This window comes from Centroberyx gerrardi, chromosome 18, assembly GCF_048128805.1.
Source record: "Centroberyx gerrardi isolate f3 chromosome 18, fCenGer3.hap1.cur.20231027, whole genome shotgun sequence".
NCBI classification, from domain to species: domain Eukaryota; kingdom Metazoa; phylum Chordata; class Actinopteri; order Beryciformes; family Berycidae; genus Centroberyx; species Centroberyx gerrardi.
Window position 1 is genome coordinate 27,023,419 of NC_136014.1, and position 20,162 is coordinate 27,043,580.

Here is a 20,162-nt window from a genome sequence, read left to right on the forward strand (position 1 = left end):
TCTTTAAGGCAGCGGGACCGATGGTCAGGCAGTGAGGTGGCGTGGCAGGTAAAAGGTCAAGTGGGAGGGAGTAGAGGATCATGGGAAACTGAGTTCTAGGGTGAGTAACTCTTTTCTACACACTGAAACAAAAGTCTTCTGACAGTACAACAGATTCCACTGCCACACTGACAGTCTGTCTCAATGTGTTTGAGCTCAGTCTTTCAGTTTATTCTGAAAGAATATAGTGATGATGTATTAGAATAAAGTCTTCTGCCACTGATGAAGTCTGTAATGGCTCTCATGAGGACTTCCAGAGAGTCCGCCACCCTGCAGATCATCATCATCATCATCATCATCATCATCATCATCATCATCATCACTATCACCTCTAACTGTGCTGGTCCACTGTTACAGAGACCTTCACTGGTAAAATCTTCAGAGGAAGTTCTTCATCAGTGTTAAAGTATGGAAACAGCCTGTCAGTGAAGGTGTGTGTGAAGGTGTGTATGTGTGTGTTAGTATCAGGATCAGAGAATGACAGTTTTCCTCTGTTCCAGTCCAGATGCAGTCTGATCCTCTGGAGCTTCTTCTTCACTGGGAGAACAGTGACTGGACCTGGTGGGGAGAATGCTGTGTATACACCAATAAAGAACCCTATTCTCCATAATCCAGACCGTATGATTCCCTTCCTCTGGACAGACTCTGCTGCCACACCCAGTCTCCAGTCTGGACTGTCTCCAACCTCAACATCCCAGCTGTGAGTTCCTGAGTTAAAGCCCTCAGATCCCAGAACAGAGCAGCTGTACCAGTCAAACCTCTCTGGGTTTTCAGGAAGCTGCTGTCTCTCTCCACGTCTCACACTGGTCAGATCTTCAGACAGGATGAGTTCTGGATGGGCAGTGTTGGGGTCCAGAATCACAGGAGTGTAGGAGACCATCTCCTTCATCTTGTCCCAGACTGTGAAGCTCAGGTTGCCCAGGTGTTTGGCCTCGTCTATCAGAGCTCCTGAGACCAGCTGTGGATCCTCCAGCAGGGGGCGCTGGACTCTTTCCACTGTAGCCTTGTAGTTCTGCAGGAACGAGACGTCTTCAGCTCTCAGCTCCTTCTCTATGGCTCTGACTGTGTCTGAAAGAGCTGCTATCTCTCTGCTCAGACCCTCAATCTTCTCCTTCATCATCCGACTCTTCTGCTCCTCTTCCTCCCTCAGTGCAGCGATCCTGGCCTCCTCTTCCTCTTGTAGAAACTGGTGAAGCTTCTTAAACTCCTCCTTAATCTGCCTCTCTGTGTGTCGGGCCTGGACCTTAATGTGTTCTGCTGTTTGATCACAGTTTCCTTTAACTTTATTAAAGAGCTTCAGTTTCTCCTTTAAGGGCTTCAGTGATTCCTGAAGTTCCTCCTTGTGATCCAGTGCAGCTTCATCGATGGGTTTGATTCTGTGGTTGGTGTGTGTTTCTGAATGCAGACAGACAAGACACACTGTCTGCTGATGGTCCAGACAGAAGAGCTTGAGTTTCTCAGAGTGCAGACTGCAGAGAAGCTCAGATCCTGCTGAAGCTCTCTGATCTCTCTCCAGTAAGAAAGCCTCACACAGGTTCTTTAACACCAAGTTACGAGGTGGATCCACCTTTGAAGATCTTCTCTTACAAATTGGACAGTCATGTATTAGTTTCTCTGTCCACCAGCTCTGCAGACAGGCTTTACAGAAGCTGTGGGTACATGACAGGACGACAGGATCTTTAAAGATGTCATGGCAGACGGGACAGGAGAGATTCTCCTCTGATATGGAAGACATTTTCTCTCTGAGTGAAGCTGAAATCTCACCAGACAGACGGCTCAAACTGGAAGTCAGCCAGTCAGTTGTGGCACCACTCCCTCCTCTAGAAAGTTCCCTGAAAGTTACTTTCACTTTGAATCGTGTTTTTCTAAATCTCCTGTTCAGTGTGAGGAGTCAGCAGCAGGTTGAAGTGGCAGTATTCCAGTATTCCAGTATTCCAGTATTCCCAGTATTCCCAGTATTCCCTCCTGTAGCTGTCCTCCCTCAGTGGAAGTCGTGGGTTTGGTCTGAAGGTGAATCTTATCGTCTGTCTCTCGGTGTGTGTGTCTCTTCTCAGTGAGGAGAGGAAGAATGACAGCCTGTTTCCTGGTTTGTGTCGGGTGAAGCAGAAAAGGGGCGGAGCTTTGTCATGCTTCAAAATTAAACTGAAAGGCTGAACTAAGAATGATTAACAGTCAATACCATGTGATTTGGCAAATGTGACTCAAGGGGAGGGGCGGATCCAAAAGGGTGGCCGTGATTGGCCACCCTTGGTGCCACCCCAAATTTTCTTGTACATCATTGGCTGTTTAACTCTGATTGACACATTGAAATTACCTGAAATGTAAGTTTGTGTTGTTTTAAGTGACCAAGGCTTCCTTTTAGACAGAAAGAAGTGCTGAAGAGTGACAGGTGTTGATGTTGTTTCATTTTTTCCAGATATTTCACATCCAGTCCAGAGTCTGTTTTTCACCTAAATAATTACTGGACAATACAAGTCAAATGAGTCTTTGCAGTGATAGAAACTTTGTCCTGCAGGTAATAATTTGTTTAATTAATTTGAGCATATTCAAATTTATTTGCTGAATCTTGAGTACACACAATTGATTAAAAACAGTCAAACTACTGTATATTGCACTATAGTTCATTTTTAATTTCATTTGTTTTTTAACCGTATTTTTATTCAGGAATAGCAAAGTTCAGATATATATGACAAAAGAGATCAGGCATAACAACACTTCCCTTTTATTTATTTTTTTTAACCCCATATACTCTAACCCCCCATCCTTTAGCTCCCACTGCCTATATACAATCTATGAAGATTAAAGTAGAGATTAATGAATGTGTATACACACATGTATATACATTCAAACATTAACATATAGTTCTACATACACACATATATATGCACATACAAATGTATACACATGTACTTATCTATATGCATACATATTTAGTTAAATAGCAAAAATAAATAAATAAATGAATATAAATAAAGTTGAAAAAGAGAAACCTGAACTAATCACTTGATCTGGACTATGTCTCACATGGACATTATGCACCTATTGACTTTATCCTTGGACTCAACTTACACAGCAGTTTTTATTACACAGGATTTAATGCTCAGCAGCACTTTAGACACTTTAAACTTTAGTCTTATAGTTTTTAGTTATTAACATCAGGGTTATTATGTTGAATATTTGAACTGTCTGTCTCCTGCTCTGTCCACTCTGGAGACAATGAGTCCAAACTGTCTCCAAAAAATATCTCCAAAAAAGCCGTTTGTGGCTCCACAGAGTTGAGAGTAAACGTAAAAGTTGCAAAGTACATCAGTTAAAATTAGTTCTGATTTCCTGACTCAGTTCCTCCATTACACAACTTTCACTAACCAGGAAATCACAGAACTATTTTTCTCTGCCGCAGCACAGACCGCTGTGGGGTGAAAGGCGGTTCCTGGCGGAGTGATCTAGTTCTGGACGGTCAGGTCAGATTGTAAACAGTAGAGTTCGGTAGAAGGTGCGGTGCCGCTGAAATTAAACTTAACACATAAACAAAATATACAGATGAACTCACAGTAAACTATTTTTACTTAGCATTTAAGAGAGCGTGTTCGCAGCATTGTGAGTAAGCTAGCTAGCAGCTAGCAAAACAGTGAGTCCACGATACCTTCAAAATATTTCCTCTAGTTTCTGTCACTTGTTTTCTGTCACTTGTTATTTGTTCAACAAGCAGCTGGCAATGCATTATCTAGATTTATGGTGTTTGCCACCAAATAATTTTACAGGCTAACCTGGTTAAGTTTGCTAGCTAACATCAGCTTCATCTTAGCTTAGTCGCTACTGGCTGAATCCCTGCTGTGGATTGGTTGTGAAGCACTTTGTAAATCTGTCTTGAAAAGTGCTATGCATTATATATATTATTATTTCTGTCACAACAAGAGGATTGCTGGTAAAGAACTGGAATGTATATCATTTAGTAATATTCATGAGTATGATTTTGTTGATTTGAAATCTAAACCCCACGGTCCGAATGGAAGAGGACCGAGGCCGCTGATTTTTGGCAAACCTTTTGCAAGATTGTGGTCTGCACCCGAGTCCACATGGCGTGTTCACACCTGTCACGATGATCCAAACTTAACAAAACGTTTGATATTAGTGTGAAAGCCGTCTATAAAAAGTAATATCTGCTGTTTGCCTCTGTAGGACGGTTTGTCTGAGGCTGCAGACGCTGCTGAGGCTCTTCTCCTTCAGTCTGTGCTCTTCTTTAAAATCAGACAACCTGACAGAGACAAAAAGATAACACAGAAATTAGCCTCATCACTAGCGATCCATTACTCTCTAATAACCTGTCCTCTCCTACTAGCTGCTTTGCTAAATGAACAAAGTACACACTGACACTACAGAGGGAGACGAGTTTAAAAACTGACTTTCCACCATCAACACAAATACAAAACTGTTAAGACTGGACAGAAACAGAGGATAAGTGCATACTGCCCTCTGCTGGCAGTCCTTATTATGCTTTTTCCATCTTATTTTTCACAGTTTTACTTTCATTCATTCAGATCCACACCTTCACACTGGGAGCTGAGCAGCTGGGGGTTCAGTGCCTTGCTCAAGGGAAGCTCAGCAGCAGCAGTTATTAAGGAAGGGAGAGTACAGATGTTCTCATTCAGACTGAGGATTCAAGGAAATCCAGGAGCGCTGCCACCGGGAAGTGAAACAAGTTCCAGTTACAAATCAGCAGGACGATGAAAACCATTTGGAAGAATTTAAAGATCTGGGAACCTAAAGGACGGATCAGAGAGTCACAGCAACATGTTTAGGTTTCTGTTTTTCTGTATTCTGACATGAAGTCTACTGCAGGGACGCAGAGGAAATAAACCCTGATGTCAGGCTGGTCGTCTGCAGGTAAAAGTCAAGACAAAGAAACCAAATGTTTTCAGATGTTTTCAGATGTTTTCAGATGTTTTCAAATGTTTTCAAATGTTTTCAAATGTTTTCAGATGTTTTCAAATGTTTTCAGATGTTTTCAAATGTTTTCAAATGTTTTCAAATGTTTTCAGATGTTTTCAAATGTTTTCAAATGTTTTCAGATGTTTTCAAATGTTTTCAAATGTTTTCAGATGTTTTCAGATGTTTTCAAATGTTTTCAGATGTTTTCAAATGTTTTCAGATGTTTTCAGATGTTTTCAAATGTTTTCAGATGTTTTCAAATGTTTTCAGATGTTTTCAAATGTTTTCAGATGTTTTCAGATGTTTTCAAATGTTTTCAGCCCATCAGGAGATCAACGGTGACTGTTTCCTTAAAATTGACTTTTTAAGCAAACAGTTTTTTTCACTTTTATTTTTATTTTTTGCACTCTTTGAGCACTTTTTGCACTCTGTAAGTTTAAAAGAATTTTTTTTACCATCTCAGCTTCCTAATGTCCTTTTCCCTTTGGTTTGAGTCGAATTCAACCAAACATCAGTGTTGGGAGGAAGTTATTAACTAAAACTAAGATGAAAACAACTGTTAAAAATCATTGTCATTAACTGAAATAAAAATTAAAGCAAGACTTTGTAAAAAAAAAAAAAAAAAAAAAAGAAAACTAAAACTGAACTAAAACTATCAATGTCTTCTCTCTGTCATCTCAATTTTCTAAGATTTTATGAATCCCTCATACTCTGTGGGTTCCTTCAGATCCCCCAGCGGAGAAAAGGGTTCTTCTGTGAACCTTTGAAATATTTTAGTAGTCTTCCAAGAACCTCTCCAAACTGTGAGGTTCTTCAGAGAACCTTGTACAGGTTCCTGGAGGATCCCAGTTGGACCTGGCAGTTTTTAAGAGTGTACCTGTGGGCTGAAAACGGTCAGTGAACTGTAATTCCGTCTTTCAGCCTGAGGGAGGCGCTGAATCCACGTGATCAAGAACTAGAAAGTCAGTTAGTGAGGCAGGATGAGGCCGAGGCTCGCTGCAGCTTCACAGGTTAAAAAGTTGAAATCATCAGAAAGAGTTTGTCATTTGAGAGAGTTCTTACCACAGAGACTAAACAGTTTTATCTCTATGGTTCTTACAATTTGACCTCCAGATGTCACTATTCACTATTCACAAGTATAAATATGAGACTCAAGAACTTTAAGTATCAAAACATTTGTAATAACAATAATAATACCATCATCTTCATCATCACCATCTTCATCCTGAATAAAGACACCCTGAGCAGCTCTTTAGCCAAACAACAGAACACAGCTTTAATGAGAACAGAAATATTTCTCTTTTCCATATAAAAGTGTTTTAAAATAAAGAAGAGCGAGTTAGAGAGCGTCCTTCAACAAGCTTCAAACCTGTAGCAACTGATAATGTAATAACTAATGTAATAAATGAGTTCAAAATGTAATAATAGCCTACTTGTTAATTTAATAAATTGTGGGATAATGTAATTAAATCAAAATATTGCATTAATCGGCAATTACTACTGTATAAGGAGTAGGCTATAGCTTTATTTATTTTTCACTGTTTTTTACTACAATTACTTTTTTATGACTTATTAAATTAAAAAGTCTATATTATTATTTCATTATCAGGTAGTTTATACATGTTAAGTTGTTTAATAATTCGCTGGATAATATATATATAATAAAATCACTTTCCTGTCTTTTGTATTTTATTGATTGCAGTCAAAAGTAAATGTTAGTCAAACACACAGTGTGTTAGAAAGGGGTTGGTTCTATGTGTTCAGGAGACTATCACCACCATGGTACAACGGTCAGGTTGTATAAAAAATGTCCCACAGTCCAGATCCATGCATCAAAGTTTATTTGAATGTATGTTGTATATTTGTCTGTGTGGTTCTGTAATACAAGCCGAGAAGAAAAGGAATACAATAATCAATAAACACAACAATCAACCTCAATCAAATTCAATATTCAATTCAAAACATTCACAAATATGACCAGTGCACATTACTACAGATACATGAGGAATTATTAATATTGAATCAAGCTGAACTATCACTTACCTACAAATATACTGATTAGACTATAAACTAACCAAAATAACACCAACTATAAATAATAACTGCCAAAGCTGAATGATGATTACAGTTGACATCTAAACACCAGTTTAGTGCATCCAACAGGAATCAGATATATATCTTAAACAAATGTACATGATAATGAAACTATATTTTACCATTAATAATTCAAACAGTAAATAATCACTTACATTTGTCATACACACACAATTTTTAAGGCAGCGGGACCGATGGTCAGTAGGAAGGTTGTTGGAACACAGTTGTTAGACAAAGGGAACAAACTGAGTGCATCAGTCCTAATCATACACAGCTGGGCAGTGAGGTGGAGTGGCAGGTAAAAGGTCAAGTGGGAGGGAGTAGAGGATCATGGGAAACTGAGTTCTAGGGTGAGTAACTCTTTTCTACACACTGAAACAAAAGTCTTCTGACAGTACAACAGATTCCACTGCCACACTGACAGTCTGTCTCAATGTGTTTGAGCTCAGTCTTTCAGTTTATTCTGAAAGAATATAGTGATGATGTATTAGAATAAAGTCTTCTGCCACTGATGAAGTCTGTAATGGCTCTCATGAGGACTTCCAGAGAGTCCGCCACCCTGCAGATCATCATCATCATCATCTTCATCGTCATCATCATCAACATCATCATCATCATCATCATCATCAACATCATCATCATCATCATCATCATCATCATCATCATTATCATCACTATCATCTTCATCGCTGTGCTGGTCCACTGTTACAGAGACCTTCACTGGTAAAATCTTCAGAGGGAGTTCATCCCAAGTATCAAAGAATGGAAACAGCCTGTCAGTGAAGGTGTGTGTGAAGGTGTGTATGTGTGTGTTAGTATCAGGATCAGAGAATGACAGTTTTCCTCTGTTCCAGTCCAGATGCAGTCTGATCCTCTGGAGCTTCTTCTTCACTGGGAGAACAGTGACTTGATCTGATGGGGAGAATGCTGTGTATTTACCATTACCGAACTCTATCCTCCATAATCCAGACTGTATGAGTTCCTTCCTCTGGACAGACTCTGGTAACACACCCAGTTCCCAGTTTGTACTGTTTCCAACCTCAACATCCCAGCTGTGAGTTCCTGAGTTAAAGCCCTCAGATCCCAGGACAGAGTAGGACCAGTCAAACCTCTCTGGGTTTTCAGGAAGCTGCTGTTCTTCTCCACGCCTCACACTGGTCAGATCTTCAGACAGGATGAGTCTTATATCAGCAGTGTTTGGGTCCAGAATCACAGGAGTGTAGGAGACCATCTCCTTCATCTTGTCCCAGACTGTGAAGCTCAGGTTGCCCAGGTGTTTGGCCTCGTCTATCAGAGCTCCTGAGACCAGCTGTGGATCCTCCAGCAGGGGGCGCTGGACTCTTTCCACTGTAGCCTTGTAGTTCTGCAGGAACGAGACGTCTTCAGCTCTCAGCTCCTTCTCTATGGCTCTGACTGTGTCTGAAAGAGCTGCTATCTCTCTGCTCAGACCCTCAATCTTCTTCTTCATCATCCGACTCTTCTGCTCCTCTTCCTCCCTCAGTGCAGTGATCCTGGCCTCCTCTTCCTCTTGCAGAAACTGGTGAAGCTTCTTAAACTCCTCCTTAATCTGCCTCTCTGTGTGTCGGGCCTGGACCTTAATGTGTTCTGCTGTTTGATCACAGTTTCCTTTAACTTTATTAAAGCGCTTCAGTTTCTTCTTTAAGGGCTTCAGTGATTTCTGAAGTTCCTCCTTGTGATGCCGTGCAGCTTCATCGATGGGTCTGATTCTGTGGTTGGTGTGTGTTTCTGAATGCAGACAGACAACACACACTGTCTGCTGATGGTCCAGACAGAAGAGCTTGAGTTTCTCAGAGTGCAGACTGCAGAGAAGCTCAGATCCTGCTGAAGCTCTCTGATCTCTCTCCAGTAAGAAAGCCTCACACAGGTTCTTTAACACCAAGTTACGAGGTGGTTCACCATGTAAAGATATTTTCTTACAAAGTGGACAGTCATGTATTAGTTTATCTGTCCACCAGCTCTGCAGACAGGCTTTACAGAAGCTGTGGCTACATGACAGGACGACAGGATCTTTAAAGATGTCATGGCAGACAGGACAGGAGAAATCCTCCTCTGATATGGAAGACATTTTCTCTCTGAGTGAAGCTGAAATCTCACCAGGCAGACGGCTCAAACAGGAAGTGAGTCAGTCAGTTGTGGCACCACTCCCTCCTCTAGAAAGTTCCCCGAAAGTTACTTTCACTTTGACACGTGTTTCTCTAAATCTCCTGTTCAGTGTGAGGAGTCAGCAGCAGGTTGAAGTGGCAGTATTCCAGTATTCCAGTATTCCCAGTATTCCCAGTATTCCCTCCTGTAGCTGTCCTCCCTCAGTGGAAGTCGTGGGTTTGGTCTGAAGGTGAATCTTATCGTCTGTCTCTCGGTGTGTGTGTCTCTTCTCAGTGAGGAGAGGAAGAAGAATGACAGCCTGTTTCCTGGTTTGTGTCGGGTGAAGCAGATAAGGGGCGGAGCTTTGACATGCCAATCACGGCCACCCTTGGTGCCACCCCAAATTTTCTTGTACGTCATTGGCTGTTTAACTTTGATTGACACATTGAAATTGCCTGAAATGTAAGATTGTGTTGTTTTAAGTGACCAAGGCTTCCTTTTAGACAGAAAAAAGAGTGACAGGTGTTGATGTTATGTTTCATTTTTTCCAGATATTTCACATCCAGTCCATCCAGTATTTTACAGAATATTGCCATTGCAATTTAAACTGTGATTCATATCATCACAAGTTTTTGTTGTCATGCATTTTTTGGAACTTTAAAATTGTTTAGCCCTCCTGTTATGTTTGGGGTCAGTTTGACCCCATTCTACATTTAACGTCTCTAAAAACATGATTAACATTATTTTTCCAGCTTCATATTTCATGACTTTTCCTAATTTCATGGGGAAAACTGGTAAACATAAAATTTAACATGATGATTCGTTTTCAAGGTCCTGTACACACTTTGTATACAGCGGTGTTGTTTGGGGTCACAAAAGCCTCATTAAACCAGAGAAAATATACAAATTGTACACATATTTTCTTTCTCTTTGTTTTGACTGACACTGAGGGAACTTTCCCGTACAATTCATGTTTTGTAGGTTTAAATTGCTGCGGTCAATTTGACCCCAAACACAAAAGCCGTTTGTTAATTTTAAGATAAGATAATAATGAAAGAAGAGAATGAAAGAAAGAAGATAATAATAATAATAATAATAATAATAATAATAATAACTTTATTTATATAGCACCTTTCAAAAACAAAGTTACAACGTGCTTTACAATAAAAACAGATAATAAAAGTAGATAAGATCCAAAAATTAAGATATAAACAAGATAAAATCATTTAAAAAGTTACAACAAATACCATCAGTTAAGAAAAAGCCATAAGATAAAAGTGAGTCTTAAGAAGAGATTTAAAAGAGGATACTGAGTTTGCCTGCCTGAGATCCCCAGGCAGGGAGTTCCACAGCTGAGGGGCCCGAACAGCAAAGGCCCGGTCACCTTTAGTGACAAGTCGAGATTTTGGACCCATCAGTAGGGCCCTGCTGGAGGATCTCAAGCAGCGATCAGGCTCATAGGGAGTTAGCAGATCAGAGATATAGGCAGGAGCCTGACCATTCAAGGCTTTGAAAACAAGCAGTAAAATAAATTCTAAAACTCACAGGTAACCAGTGAAGGGCAGCAAGGATTGGTGTGATGTGGTCGCTTCTCTTAGTACGTGTTAAAAGCCTGGCAGCAGCGTTTTGTATCAACTGCAGTCTCTGGATGTTTCGCCTGCTGATACCAGAATAAAGCACATTGCAATAGTCAAGTCTGGAGGAGATAAAAGCGTGGATGACCTTTTCTAAGTCTGCAGAGGAAAGGAAAGACCTGATCTTGGTTAGCTGTCTCAGTTGGGCAAAGCAGGACTGCACCACTTTGGTCACCTGAGCATCAAAAGACAACTCTGAGTCAAAGATGACACCCAGGTTGCGGGCCTCTTTACGAACATTATTAGATAAGGCACCCAGACTAGAGGAGAGATTGTTAACGCTGTTAGTGCTGGGGCCAGAGGGGGTAATTATAATCAATTCTGATTTGGAGTCATTCAACTGCAGGAAATTTTTGGACATCCAATTTTTAATTTCAGTAAGGCGGGACATAATAGAAGAAACATCGGTGGTACCAGGCTTTAACGGGACATACAATTGGGTGTCATCCGCGTAGCAATGTAAATCGATGTCATGCCTACGCATGATTTGCCCCAGGGGTAGCATGTATATAGTGAATAAGAGGGGACCCAAAATAGAACCCTGGGGTACTCCACAAGAGAGAGGGGCACAAGAGGAGGAGGCATGTCCAAGCATTACAGAGAAGGACCTGTTCGACAGATAGGAGATGAACCAATCCAGAGCCACATCACTGATGCCAACATAGTCCTTCAGACGGCTGATTAAGACATTATGGTCCACCGTGTCAAAGGCTGAGCTGAGGTCAAGGAGAATTAAAATGGAGTACAGGCCTGTGTCGGCTGCAAGCAGTAAGTCATTGGTGACCTTGACCAGAGCAGTCTCAGTGCTGTGTAGGGAGTGGAAACCAGATTGAAATTTTTCAAAAAATTTGATTGTTGTTCATAAAAGAAATCAGTTGAGTGGAGACGATTTTTTCTAAAATCTTCGATAAAAATGGCAGCTTGGAGATGGGTCTAAAATGACTTAAAACAGAGGGATCTAGAGAGGGCTTCTTTAAAAGGGGGTAAACAGTGGCATGTTTAAAATAGGAGGGGAAAATACCAGTAGACAGAGAGCAGTTAATAATGGCTAAAATATCTGGACCAACCGTCTGAAATACAGCTTTTAAAAACCAAGTGGAAATACAGTCTGAAGGGCAGGTGGATGATTTTGAAAGTGCAACAGTGCGTTCCAGGGTAGACAGAGAGATTACACTGAAGTGGGTTAATGTTGAAGGTGGGCAGGAGTCAACATCAAGCTCTCTGAATTCAGTGTTAAAGTGCTGCCGAATCTCCGCTATTTTGTTACAAAAGTAATTAAGAAATTCTTCACATCTCTCTGGGGAAGATTCAACTGGCTGGCTAGGCGGGGGACCAATCACAGAATTTACGGTTTTAAAAAGGATTCTGGGATTATGACCCTGTTTAGCTATCAGTTCAGAAAAATAGGCGTTCCTTGCTTCTTTGATTGTACATTGATAAGTGAACATTAGATCTTTTAGAGAAGCAAGGGAGACACTGTTTTTATCCTTTTTCCATTTGCGCTCTGCCTTCCTGCATTGTCTCTTTAAAATCCTTAATTCTTCATTCAACCATGCAGAGAAGAAGGTTTCACTTTTTATATCTGATTGGAGCTACAGAATCTAAAATATTTGTGCAAGAGCTGGTAAAAACACTGACAAGCTCCTCTACGGTGAGGCCACGTTGTTCACTGGTATTAAAAACTGTGTAGTAGGAGGGTTGCACATTGAGACACTTTTTAACCATTTTATATTTATATTGTTATATTGTTTATGTACATTGCCTATATGTTTTCTGCACTATTCTTCTATTTTTTTAATTACATTCTCCTTGTTCTGCTACTGTACTGTACATTGCTGCTGTGACACCCGAATTTCCTCTAGGAGATCAAAAAAGTGCATCTTATCTTATCTTAAAGAAAAGCAATTTTGTTAAGAAAAATAGATGTCAGTGTGCAGGATCTACTGAGTTTGATTCTGATGAAAGGTTTTGATTCGTGGACCAAAGATTACCTGCAGCTCTGAAACTCCTTGTTTAGAAATCCATTTTGGACGAAACTCTCTCTTAAGAAATTAATTCCAGCCTCTGCCATTTGAAAATTGCAGAGGTTCATATTGTGATTTCGATTAGTTTTTTTTAGATGAATTGTTCAGCTCTACTGTATGTTGCATTATAGTTCATTTTAACTCTCAACCTCATTTTTATGCTTATGGTCCTTCGACACCCCCCCCACCCCGCATTAAAAAAGTCCCAGAATCTCCACTGTTACCATCATGTGTGCTGTCTGAACAGTCTGAATAGTGCTGTTTTAAGGGTGGAAATTCAATAGAGCAGTCAGGTAAACTCAGCAGTGATTGGCTGAGGAGATGAACAAGCCACAGTGTCACATTCCGTGTGGTTGGCTAAGTGAAGAGTGGGGCGGGGCCACTGTTTGGCAGTGTTGGAGGGGGCGGAGCCTGTAGCTGCCCTTTAGGTGGGAGAGGGGCACTGGAGAATTAATTACTGAAAATATTTCTAAATTATTTTTGCATGAGAGAACTTCACAGGTGTGTTCGTTGACTCAAGATAGACTTAGAGCCAAGTTAATGATATAAAATTGTAAGAAAAGTGAAAAATACTCCCTTTTTAAAAGACCTATACTGTTTTTACTTGCTGCGCGGGCAGTGCCCAAATGTGACATACCTCATTACATAGATCAAGTATATGTCAAACACTTCCCGTAGCACTCTCACCCCCCAGATTTCAGACGCAAATTAGATGCAAATATAATATCAATTAATCCCGGACCCTCTGGAGGTATAAACACGTGGAATTTGGAGCATTCTGGTGAACGCTCATGAGGAAATATACGTTACCGTGACCTGTGGTGAGAGCTCGGACTTAAATGATCTCAAAGCGATTGTGAGGCTGATAACAGTAAATCACACACAAAAAAACAAGGATTCTAGTGTCTGGGTTTTAAATCAATATGCGTAGCGGTTTATTAAGCAAAGTGAAAGAATTTACTCACAACCCAAAAGCTTTTCCTTCTAGTTGTACAAAAGTATACCAGATATAATGAGTATGGTACATAAAGGTTCAAAAATTTAAAATGAGTGAAATGGATAAAATAAATGAAATGCAAAAATATAAAAATGAAAATGGAAGTTTTATCAAAGTTTTCAAGTTTTTATCCGAGGTTTCCACGAGTTTCCAATCCTTCTTCTCGCCAGAGGCTAAGTCCGAAAGTCCAAGAAAGGGGGTTAGTCCAGATAGACACGGTCCGTCCTCGGTGATAAGGATCCAAAACGGGGCAAAGAAGGGTCTCGGAGCATCAGATTTTATAGACCTGTTATGACTCAATTGCAACTTTTGCAGGTGCACAACATAAAACATGAATTCATGTTTTTATCACACCTGTTTGTGCTTTGCCCAAACACCTGTTGGCCATATTACAGGGTTTCTGTGTCAGTCTACTACTGTACTACGTCTTTCCTTACCTTAAAGGCACAGCACTCATAACAAAATACTACTTAACCTTTGACTATAATGCATACACATTAGATTAATCACGTTTCACACTTGTTAAAGTTACAATGATTACAAAGACAGAGTACTGGGGCTCTTCCTGCCACATGACATGTCTGTGTCAATGTGTTTGAAGGCCAGTCTTTCAGTTTATTCTGAAAGAATATAGTAATGATGTATTAGAATAACGTATTCTAGGTTTTTATCTCAGTCTGTAATGGCTCTCATGCGGACTTCCAGAGAGTCCACCACCCTGCAGATCATCATCATCATCATCACTATGTGTTGAAAAGTAACACAAATGTACGTTGTCCCAAAGAAGACACAAACATGTTCATAATGATACATCCTTTTTTGCAGTAGTAGATATAGTAGTTGTACAGCAGTAGTTGCCGTAATACTTAGTTGCTGTAGTAGTTTCAGTAGTAGGCAGTGGTGGAAAGAGTACTACAATATCCTACTCAGGTGGAAGTACTGTTAGTTTGCTGATATTTTACTTAAATAGAAGTGAAAGTACTGGTGTAAAAATCTACTGAAGTCAAAGTAAAAAGTGATTTAAAATGTGGTCAGAGTAAAAGTTCCTGAGTTCCTCTTTAGAACAGAGAGCGTTGTTAGCTGTGATCTTTTCCATGTGATTCTAACAGGAGAGAGGTCAGAGTTCAAACTAGATTCTTTACATTTGAAAAAGTAGTAGTTGAAGTATTTTCAGTGGGAGGGTGTAAACGATATTCTGCAAATTAAAGTTGGGTAATGTGAGCTCTGGATAATGCCAAAAGACAATTCATTATTATTTTGTTTTTATTAGGTTATTAGGTTTTTATTAGGTCTCGTTGTGTCTTAGTGAATATTTCACCCTCAAAAATGGTTCATGTTGGATTGGGTTATGTTGAATATTTGAACTGTCTGTGTCTCCTGCTCTGTCCACTCTGGAGACAACGTGCTCACTTCCATTCTCCTTTCACTACTGTTGTCATCTTCATCATCATCATCATCATCATCGGCCTGAATAAAGACACGCTGAGCAGCTCTTTAGTCAAACAACAGAACACAGCTTTAATGAGAACCAAAACAGAAATATTTCTTTTTCCATATAAAAGTGTTTTTAAAATAAAGAAGAGCGAGTTAGAGAGCGTCCTTCAACAATCAATTCATCGGCAATTACTACTGTATAAGGAGTGTAGCTTTTTTTTTTACTGATGTAAGAACAATATTGACTGATAATGTAAAAACCCAAGTTAGCACATTCTTCTTATCCTTATGACTTATTACATTTTAAGTCAATATTATTATTACAATGTCAGTTCAAAATATGCTAAACACAAGCTATTATTACATTTTAAAATCATTTAGTGGGACATTTTTATTAAATTTTGACATGTTATTACATTATCCAGCAGTTAATACATCTTAAGCTGTTGCCGGATAATATAGATATAATAAAATCAAAAGCCCCCAAGTCAGTGATCAGTGATCAGAAGCCATGTTTCCTCCCGCTTTCCCGTCATTTGTATTTTATTGATTGCACCCAAAAATAAAAGTTAGTCAAAGCACACACTGAAGCAAAAGTGTTCTGACAGTACAACAGATTCCACTGCCACACTGACAGTCTGTCTCAATGTGTTTGAGCTCAGTCTTTCAGTTTATTCTGAAAGAATATAGTGATGATGTATTAGAATAAAGTCTTCTGCCACTGATGAAGTCTGTAATGGCTCTCATGAGGACTTCCAGAGAGTCCGCCACCCTGCAGATCATCATCATCATCATCATCGCCTTCATCATCATCTCTTACTGTGCTGGTCCACTGTTACAGAGACCTTCACTGGTAAAATCTTCAGAGGGAGTTCTCTCCTAGTGTAAAAGTATGGAAACAGCCTGTCAGTGAAGGTGTGTGTGAAGGTGTGTATGTGTGTGTTAGTATCAGGATCAGAGAATGACAGTTTTCCTCTGTTCCAGTCCAGATGCAGTCTGATCCTCTGGAGCTTCTTCTTCACTGGGAGAACAGTGTTTGGATCTGATCGGGAGAATGCTCTGTATTTACCATTATATAACTCTATTCTCCATAATCTAGACCGTATGTCTCCCTTCCTCTGGACAGACTCTGCTAACACACCCAGTTCCCAGTCTGTATTGTCTCCAACATCAACATCCCAGCTGTGAGTTCCTGAGTTAAAGCCCTCAGATCCCAGGACAGAGGAGTAGCAGTCAAACCTCTCTGGGTTTTCAGGAAGCTGCTGTCTCTCTCCACGTCTCACACTGGTCAGATCTTCAGACAGGATGAGTTTTGGATAGGCAGTGTTGGGGTCCAGGATCACAGGAGTGTAGGAGACCATCTCCTTCATCTTGTCCCAGACTGTGAAGCTCAGGTTGCCCAGGTGTTTGGCCTCGTCTATCAGAGCTCCTGAGACCAGCTGTGGATCCTCCAGCAGGGGGCGCTGGACTCTTTCCACTGTAGCCTTGTAGTTCTGCAGGAGCGAGACGTCTTCAGCTCTCAGCTCCTTCTCTATGGCTCTGACTGTGTCTGAAAGAGCTGCTATCTCTCTGCTCAGACCCTCCATCTTCTTCTTCATCGTCCGACTCTTCTGCTCCTCTTCCTCCCTCAGTGCAGCGATCCTGGCCTCCTCTTCCTCTTGTAGAAACTGGTGAAGCTTCTTAAACTCCTCCTTAATCTGCCTCTCTGTGTGTCGGCCCTGGACCTTAATGTGTTCTGCTGTTTGATCACATTTTCCTTTAACTTCATTAAAGAGCTCCAGTTTCTCCTTTAAGAGCTTCAGTGATTCCTGAAGTTCCTCCTTGTGATGCCGTGCAGCTTCATCGATGGGTCTGATTCTGTGGTTGGTGTGTGTTTCTGAATGCAGACAGACAACACACACTGTCTGCTGATGGTCCAGACAGAAGAGCTTGAGTTTCTCAGAGTGCAGACTGCAGAGAAGCTCAGATCCTGCTGAAGCTCTCTGATCTCTCTCCAGTAAGAAAGCCTCACACAGGTTCTTTAACACCAAGTTACAAGGTGGTTCACTCTTTGAAGATCTTCTCTTACAAATTGGACAGTCATGTATTAGTTTCTCTGTCCACCAGCTCTGCAGACAGGCTTTACAGAAGCTGTGGCTACATGACAGGAGGACAGGATCTTTAAAGATGTCATGGCAGACGGGACAGGAGAAATCCTCCTCTGATATGGAAGACATTTTCTCTCTGAGTGAAGCTGAAATCTCACCAGGCAGACGGCTCAAACTGGAAGTCAGCCAGTCAGTTGTGGCACCACTCCCTCTTCTAGAAAGTTCCCTGAAAGTTACTTTCACTTTGAATCGTGTTTTTCTAAATCTCCTGTTCAGTGTGAGGAGTCAGCAGCAGGTTGAAGTGGCAGTATTCCAGTATTCCAGTATTCCAGTATTCCCAGTATTCCCAGTATTCCCTCCTGTAGCTGTCCTCCCTCAGTGGAAGTTGTGGGTTTGGTCTGAAGGTGAATCTTATCGTCTGTCTCTCGGTGTGTGTGTCTCTTCTCAGTGAGGAGAGGAATAATGACAGCCTGTTTCCTGGTTTGTCTTGAGTGAAGCAGATTAAGGGGTGGAGCGTTGTCGCGCTTCAAAATTAACCCATACATCTCCACGGTGGAAAATTTCCTTTGCAGCACTTAAAGTAAAAGCTAAGCTGAGCACAAATCTGTTGGAATTTTAAAAAATGGTCAAAGTATGAGGCCACAGCGCAGGTTTTTCCTAATATACTATTGTTAGTAGTTAGTCACAAGGGGTCTCTTATTTTATCAGTTTTCACAAAATAACTTGTGTAAATATAGGTTCCCATGATTTTTGCACTTTTGGCCAGATAGACTCAAGTAAAAATGAATTATAATGATGAAAATGATTCTCCAATGTGATGTCAGGGAGAAATGATGAGAAAAATAGCTCCACACTCATGTTTCCATGCATGTTTATGGGTTTATGGGTATGAATGTACTCAAATGAGCAAATGACCTCTGTACCTTTTTAATGTGTGTCAACAACTAAAACACACACGCACACACACACACACACACACACACACACACACACACACTTTAACTAGCTATGACTTTCCTGATACAGGCCTGAAACTCTTTTTTGCACTTTGCTTCGCACTTATGCACTGCTGCACTTCTTTTAAAATGTTGTATTTTACTTGATTTTATGCATTCTATGTACTCTATTTTTTTAACTTTCTTTTTATTATTATTATTCAGTGGGTTTTATTTTCCATCTTATGTTATACATTCCTCATTTTTACCTTATTTTTACTATTATTATCAAGTGGGTTTTATTCTCCATCTTATTTTACATTAATTATGGCATTCTATCCCTGTTTTTATGCTCATTCTATCTATTTTCATGTGAAGATGCATTCTATGTATTCTATTCTCATCTTTATCTTATTTTCGCTATTATCATCAAGTTTTATGTGAAGCACTTGGTGCATGTAATTTCTTTGTTGTAAAGCACTTTGAGCTGCATTTCTTGTATGAAAGGTGCTATAGAAATAAAGTTTATTATTATTATTATTATAGACTTCTTTACAAACACATTTGATCTTGTGTGAAATACCATGATTTTTTTGATTTTCAATAAAAACACCTCTTGAAAAATAGGTTAGGAATTTCAGATCTTCATAATTTTTTCTTCACACATGATCTGGGCTCTGACAATATAGATTCCAAAAGAAAGGCAATTATCTGTTGCTTTATCTTGGTACAGTATTGAGATTGATCGGGCTTTAGAGCCATTTATATAGTATTCCTATGGGAATTCCAATGTCAATAAAATCTCAATTTTTCACCACAACTCAACATTTCTACCGCTTTGTGTGTGTGAATCTATTTTGTGAGAGCCCTGATCATGTGTGTAGAAAAAATGATGAAGATCTGAAATTCCTAACCTATATTTACATTCGTTTTTTTGTGAAAACTGATAAAATGAGAGACCCCTTGTGTTGGGTTAGAGGGTTAAACCCACTGTGTGGGACGGCACCTGCTTTCCCCGAAGTGATGAAGTGTAGAAGAAAACAGCATGAAGCAATGTTCAAGTTTCTGTCTCAATGTTCAACATTCTCTGTCTCATCTGGAGCACAAAAGAGAGCGCACTCGTCGCTTTCGTCTCCTGTGGTCCTTTCCGGGTCTCCCAGAGGACATCCAGCGGTCCTCGCACCTGCCTGCCAAAGGAAATCCTGTTGATGCCTGGGGGAATTAACGACAGGCAAACAGGAGGTAAGGAAGCTATCTGTCCCGATCTTTGCCATTTGCCGAGATGTACTTTTTGAGCATGCTCTTGAGAGTTCGATTGTATCTCTCCACAAGGTCATCTGTCTGTGAGTGATAGGGGCTGGTCCGAATACCCTTAATTCCCAATAACCTGTACACTTGCCAAAGGGTGTTTGACAAGAAATTAGTTCCCTGATCTGTCAATATTTCTGAGAGAATTCCCGCCCTGGAGAACAGTCACAATTACCAAAATGAACCTATTCCCTGCCTGTGTCCTCTCAAGAGGACCCACGATATCCATCGTAATGTGGCTGAAAGGTACATTTATAATGGGAAGTGGCTGAAGGGGAAACTTGGGGATGTTTTTACTTCCTGAGGGCTGACAAACTGGGCATGCCAGGCAGTAATCCTGCACCTGTGTAGGCAATCCTGGCCAATAAAACCTGCTCACAATCCTCTCATGGGTTTTCTTGGCACCTAGATGTCCTGCCCAAGGAACACTGTGGCCAAATTCCAAAACCTGCTCCCTGAGACTCTGGGGAACCACTAGCTGGTCTGCCTCACCCTCTTTACATCTGTGGTACAATAACCCATCTCAAAGGAAGTAAGGCCCTCTGTCCCTGACAGTGCCTGCTCTCTCACCCCCTGCA

At 40.5% G+C, this 20,162-nt stretch overlaps 3 protein-coding genes across 4 annotated transcripts in view; all 3 read right to left on the minus strand.

Annotated features, from left to right (window-relative positions):
- Positions 1 to 9,511, minus strand: LOC144542739 (uncharacterized). The gene is made up of 3 exons (XM_078289781.1): positions 7,554 to 9,511; positions 4,211 to 4,294; positions 1 to 1,913 (listed from the first exon to the last, which is right to left on the minus strand). The coding sequence occupies exons 1-3, from the start codon at positions 9,146 to 9,148 to the stop codon at positions 371 to 373; spliced, it is 3,222 nt and encodes a 1,073-aa protein (XP_078145907.1). The 5' UTR covers positions 9,149 to 9,511; the 3' UTR covers positions 1 to 370.
- Positions 6,680 to 20,162, minus strand: part of LOC144542764 (E3 ubiquitin-protein ligase TRIM39-like) — a 26,771-nt gene continuing 13,288 nt past the window's right edge. Inside the window, exon 2 of the transcript XR_013507453.1 lies at positions 6,680 to 7,146. The gene's annotated coding sequence lies outside the window, so the exon portion shown is untranslated. The remainder of the gene's footprint in view (positions 7,147 to 20,162) is intronic.
- LOC139911074 (E3 ubiquitin-protein ligase TRIM39-like) lies at positions 15,429 to 17,827 on the minus strand. Of its 2 annotated transcripts, XM_078289976.1 has the most exons (2): positions 16,494 to 17,827; positions 15,429 to 16,133 (listed from the first exon to the last, which is right to left on the minus strand). In XM_078289976.1, exons 1-2 carry the CDS (start codon positions 17,468 to 17,470, stop codon positions 16,064 to 16,066), a joined length of 1,047 nt encoding a protein of 348 aa, XP_078146102.1. In that variant the 5' UTR covers positions 17,471 to 17,827; the 3' UTR covers positions 15,429 to 16,063. The 2 variants fall into 2 exon arrangements, with proteins under 2 accessions (XP_078146102.1, XP_078146101.1); XM_078289975.1 differs by having other exon boundaries at positions 15,429 to 17,827.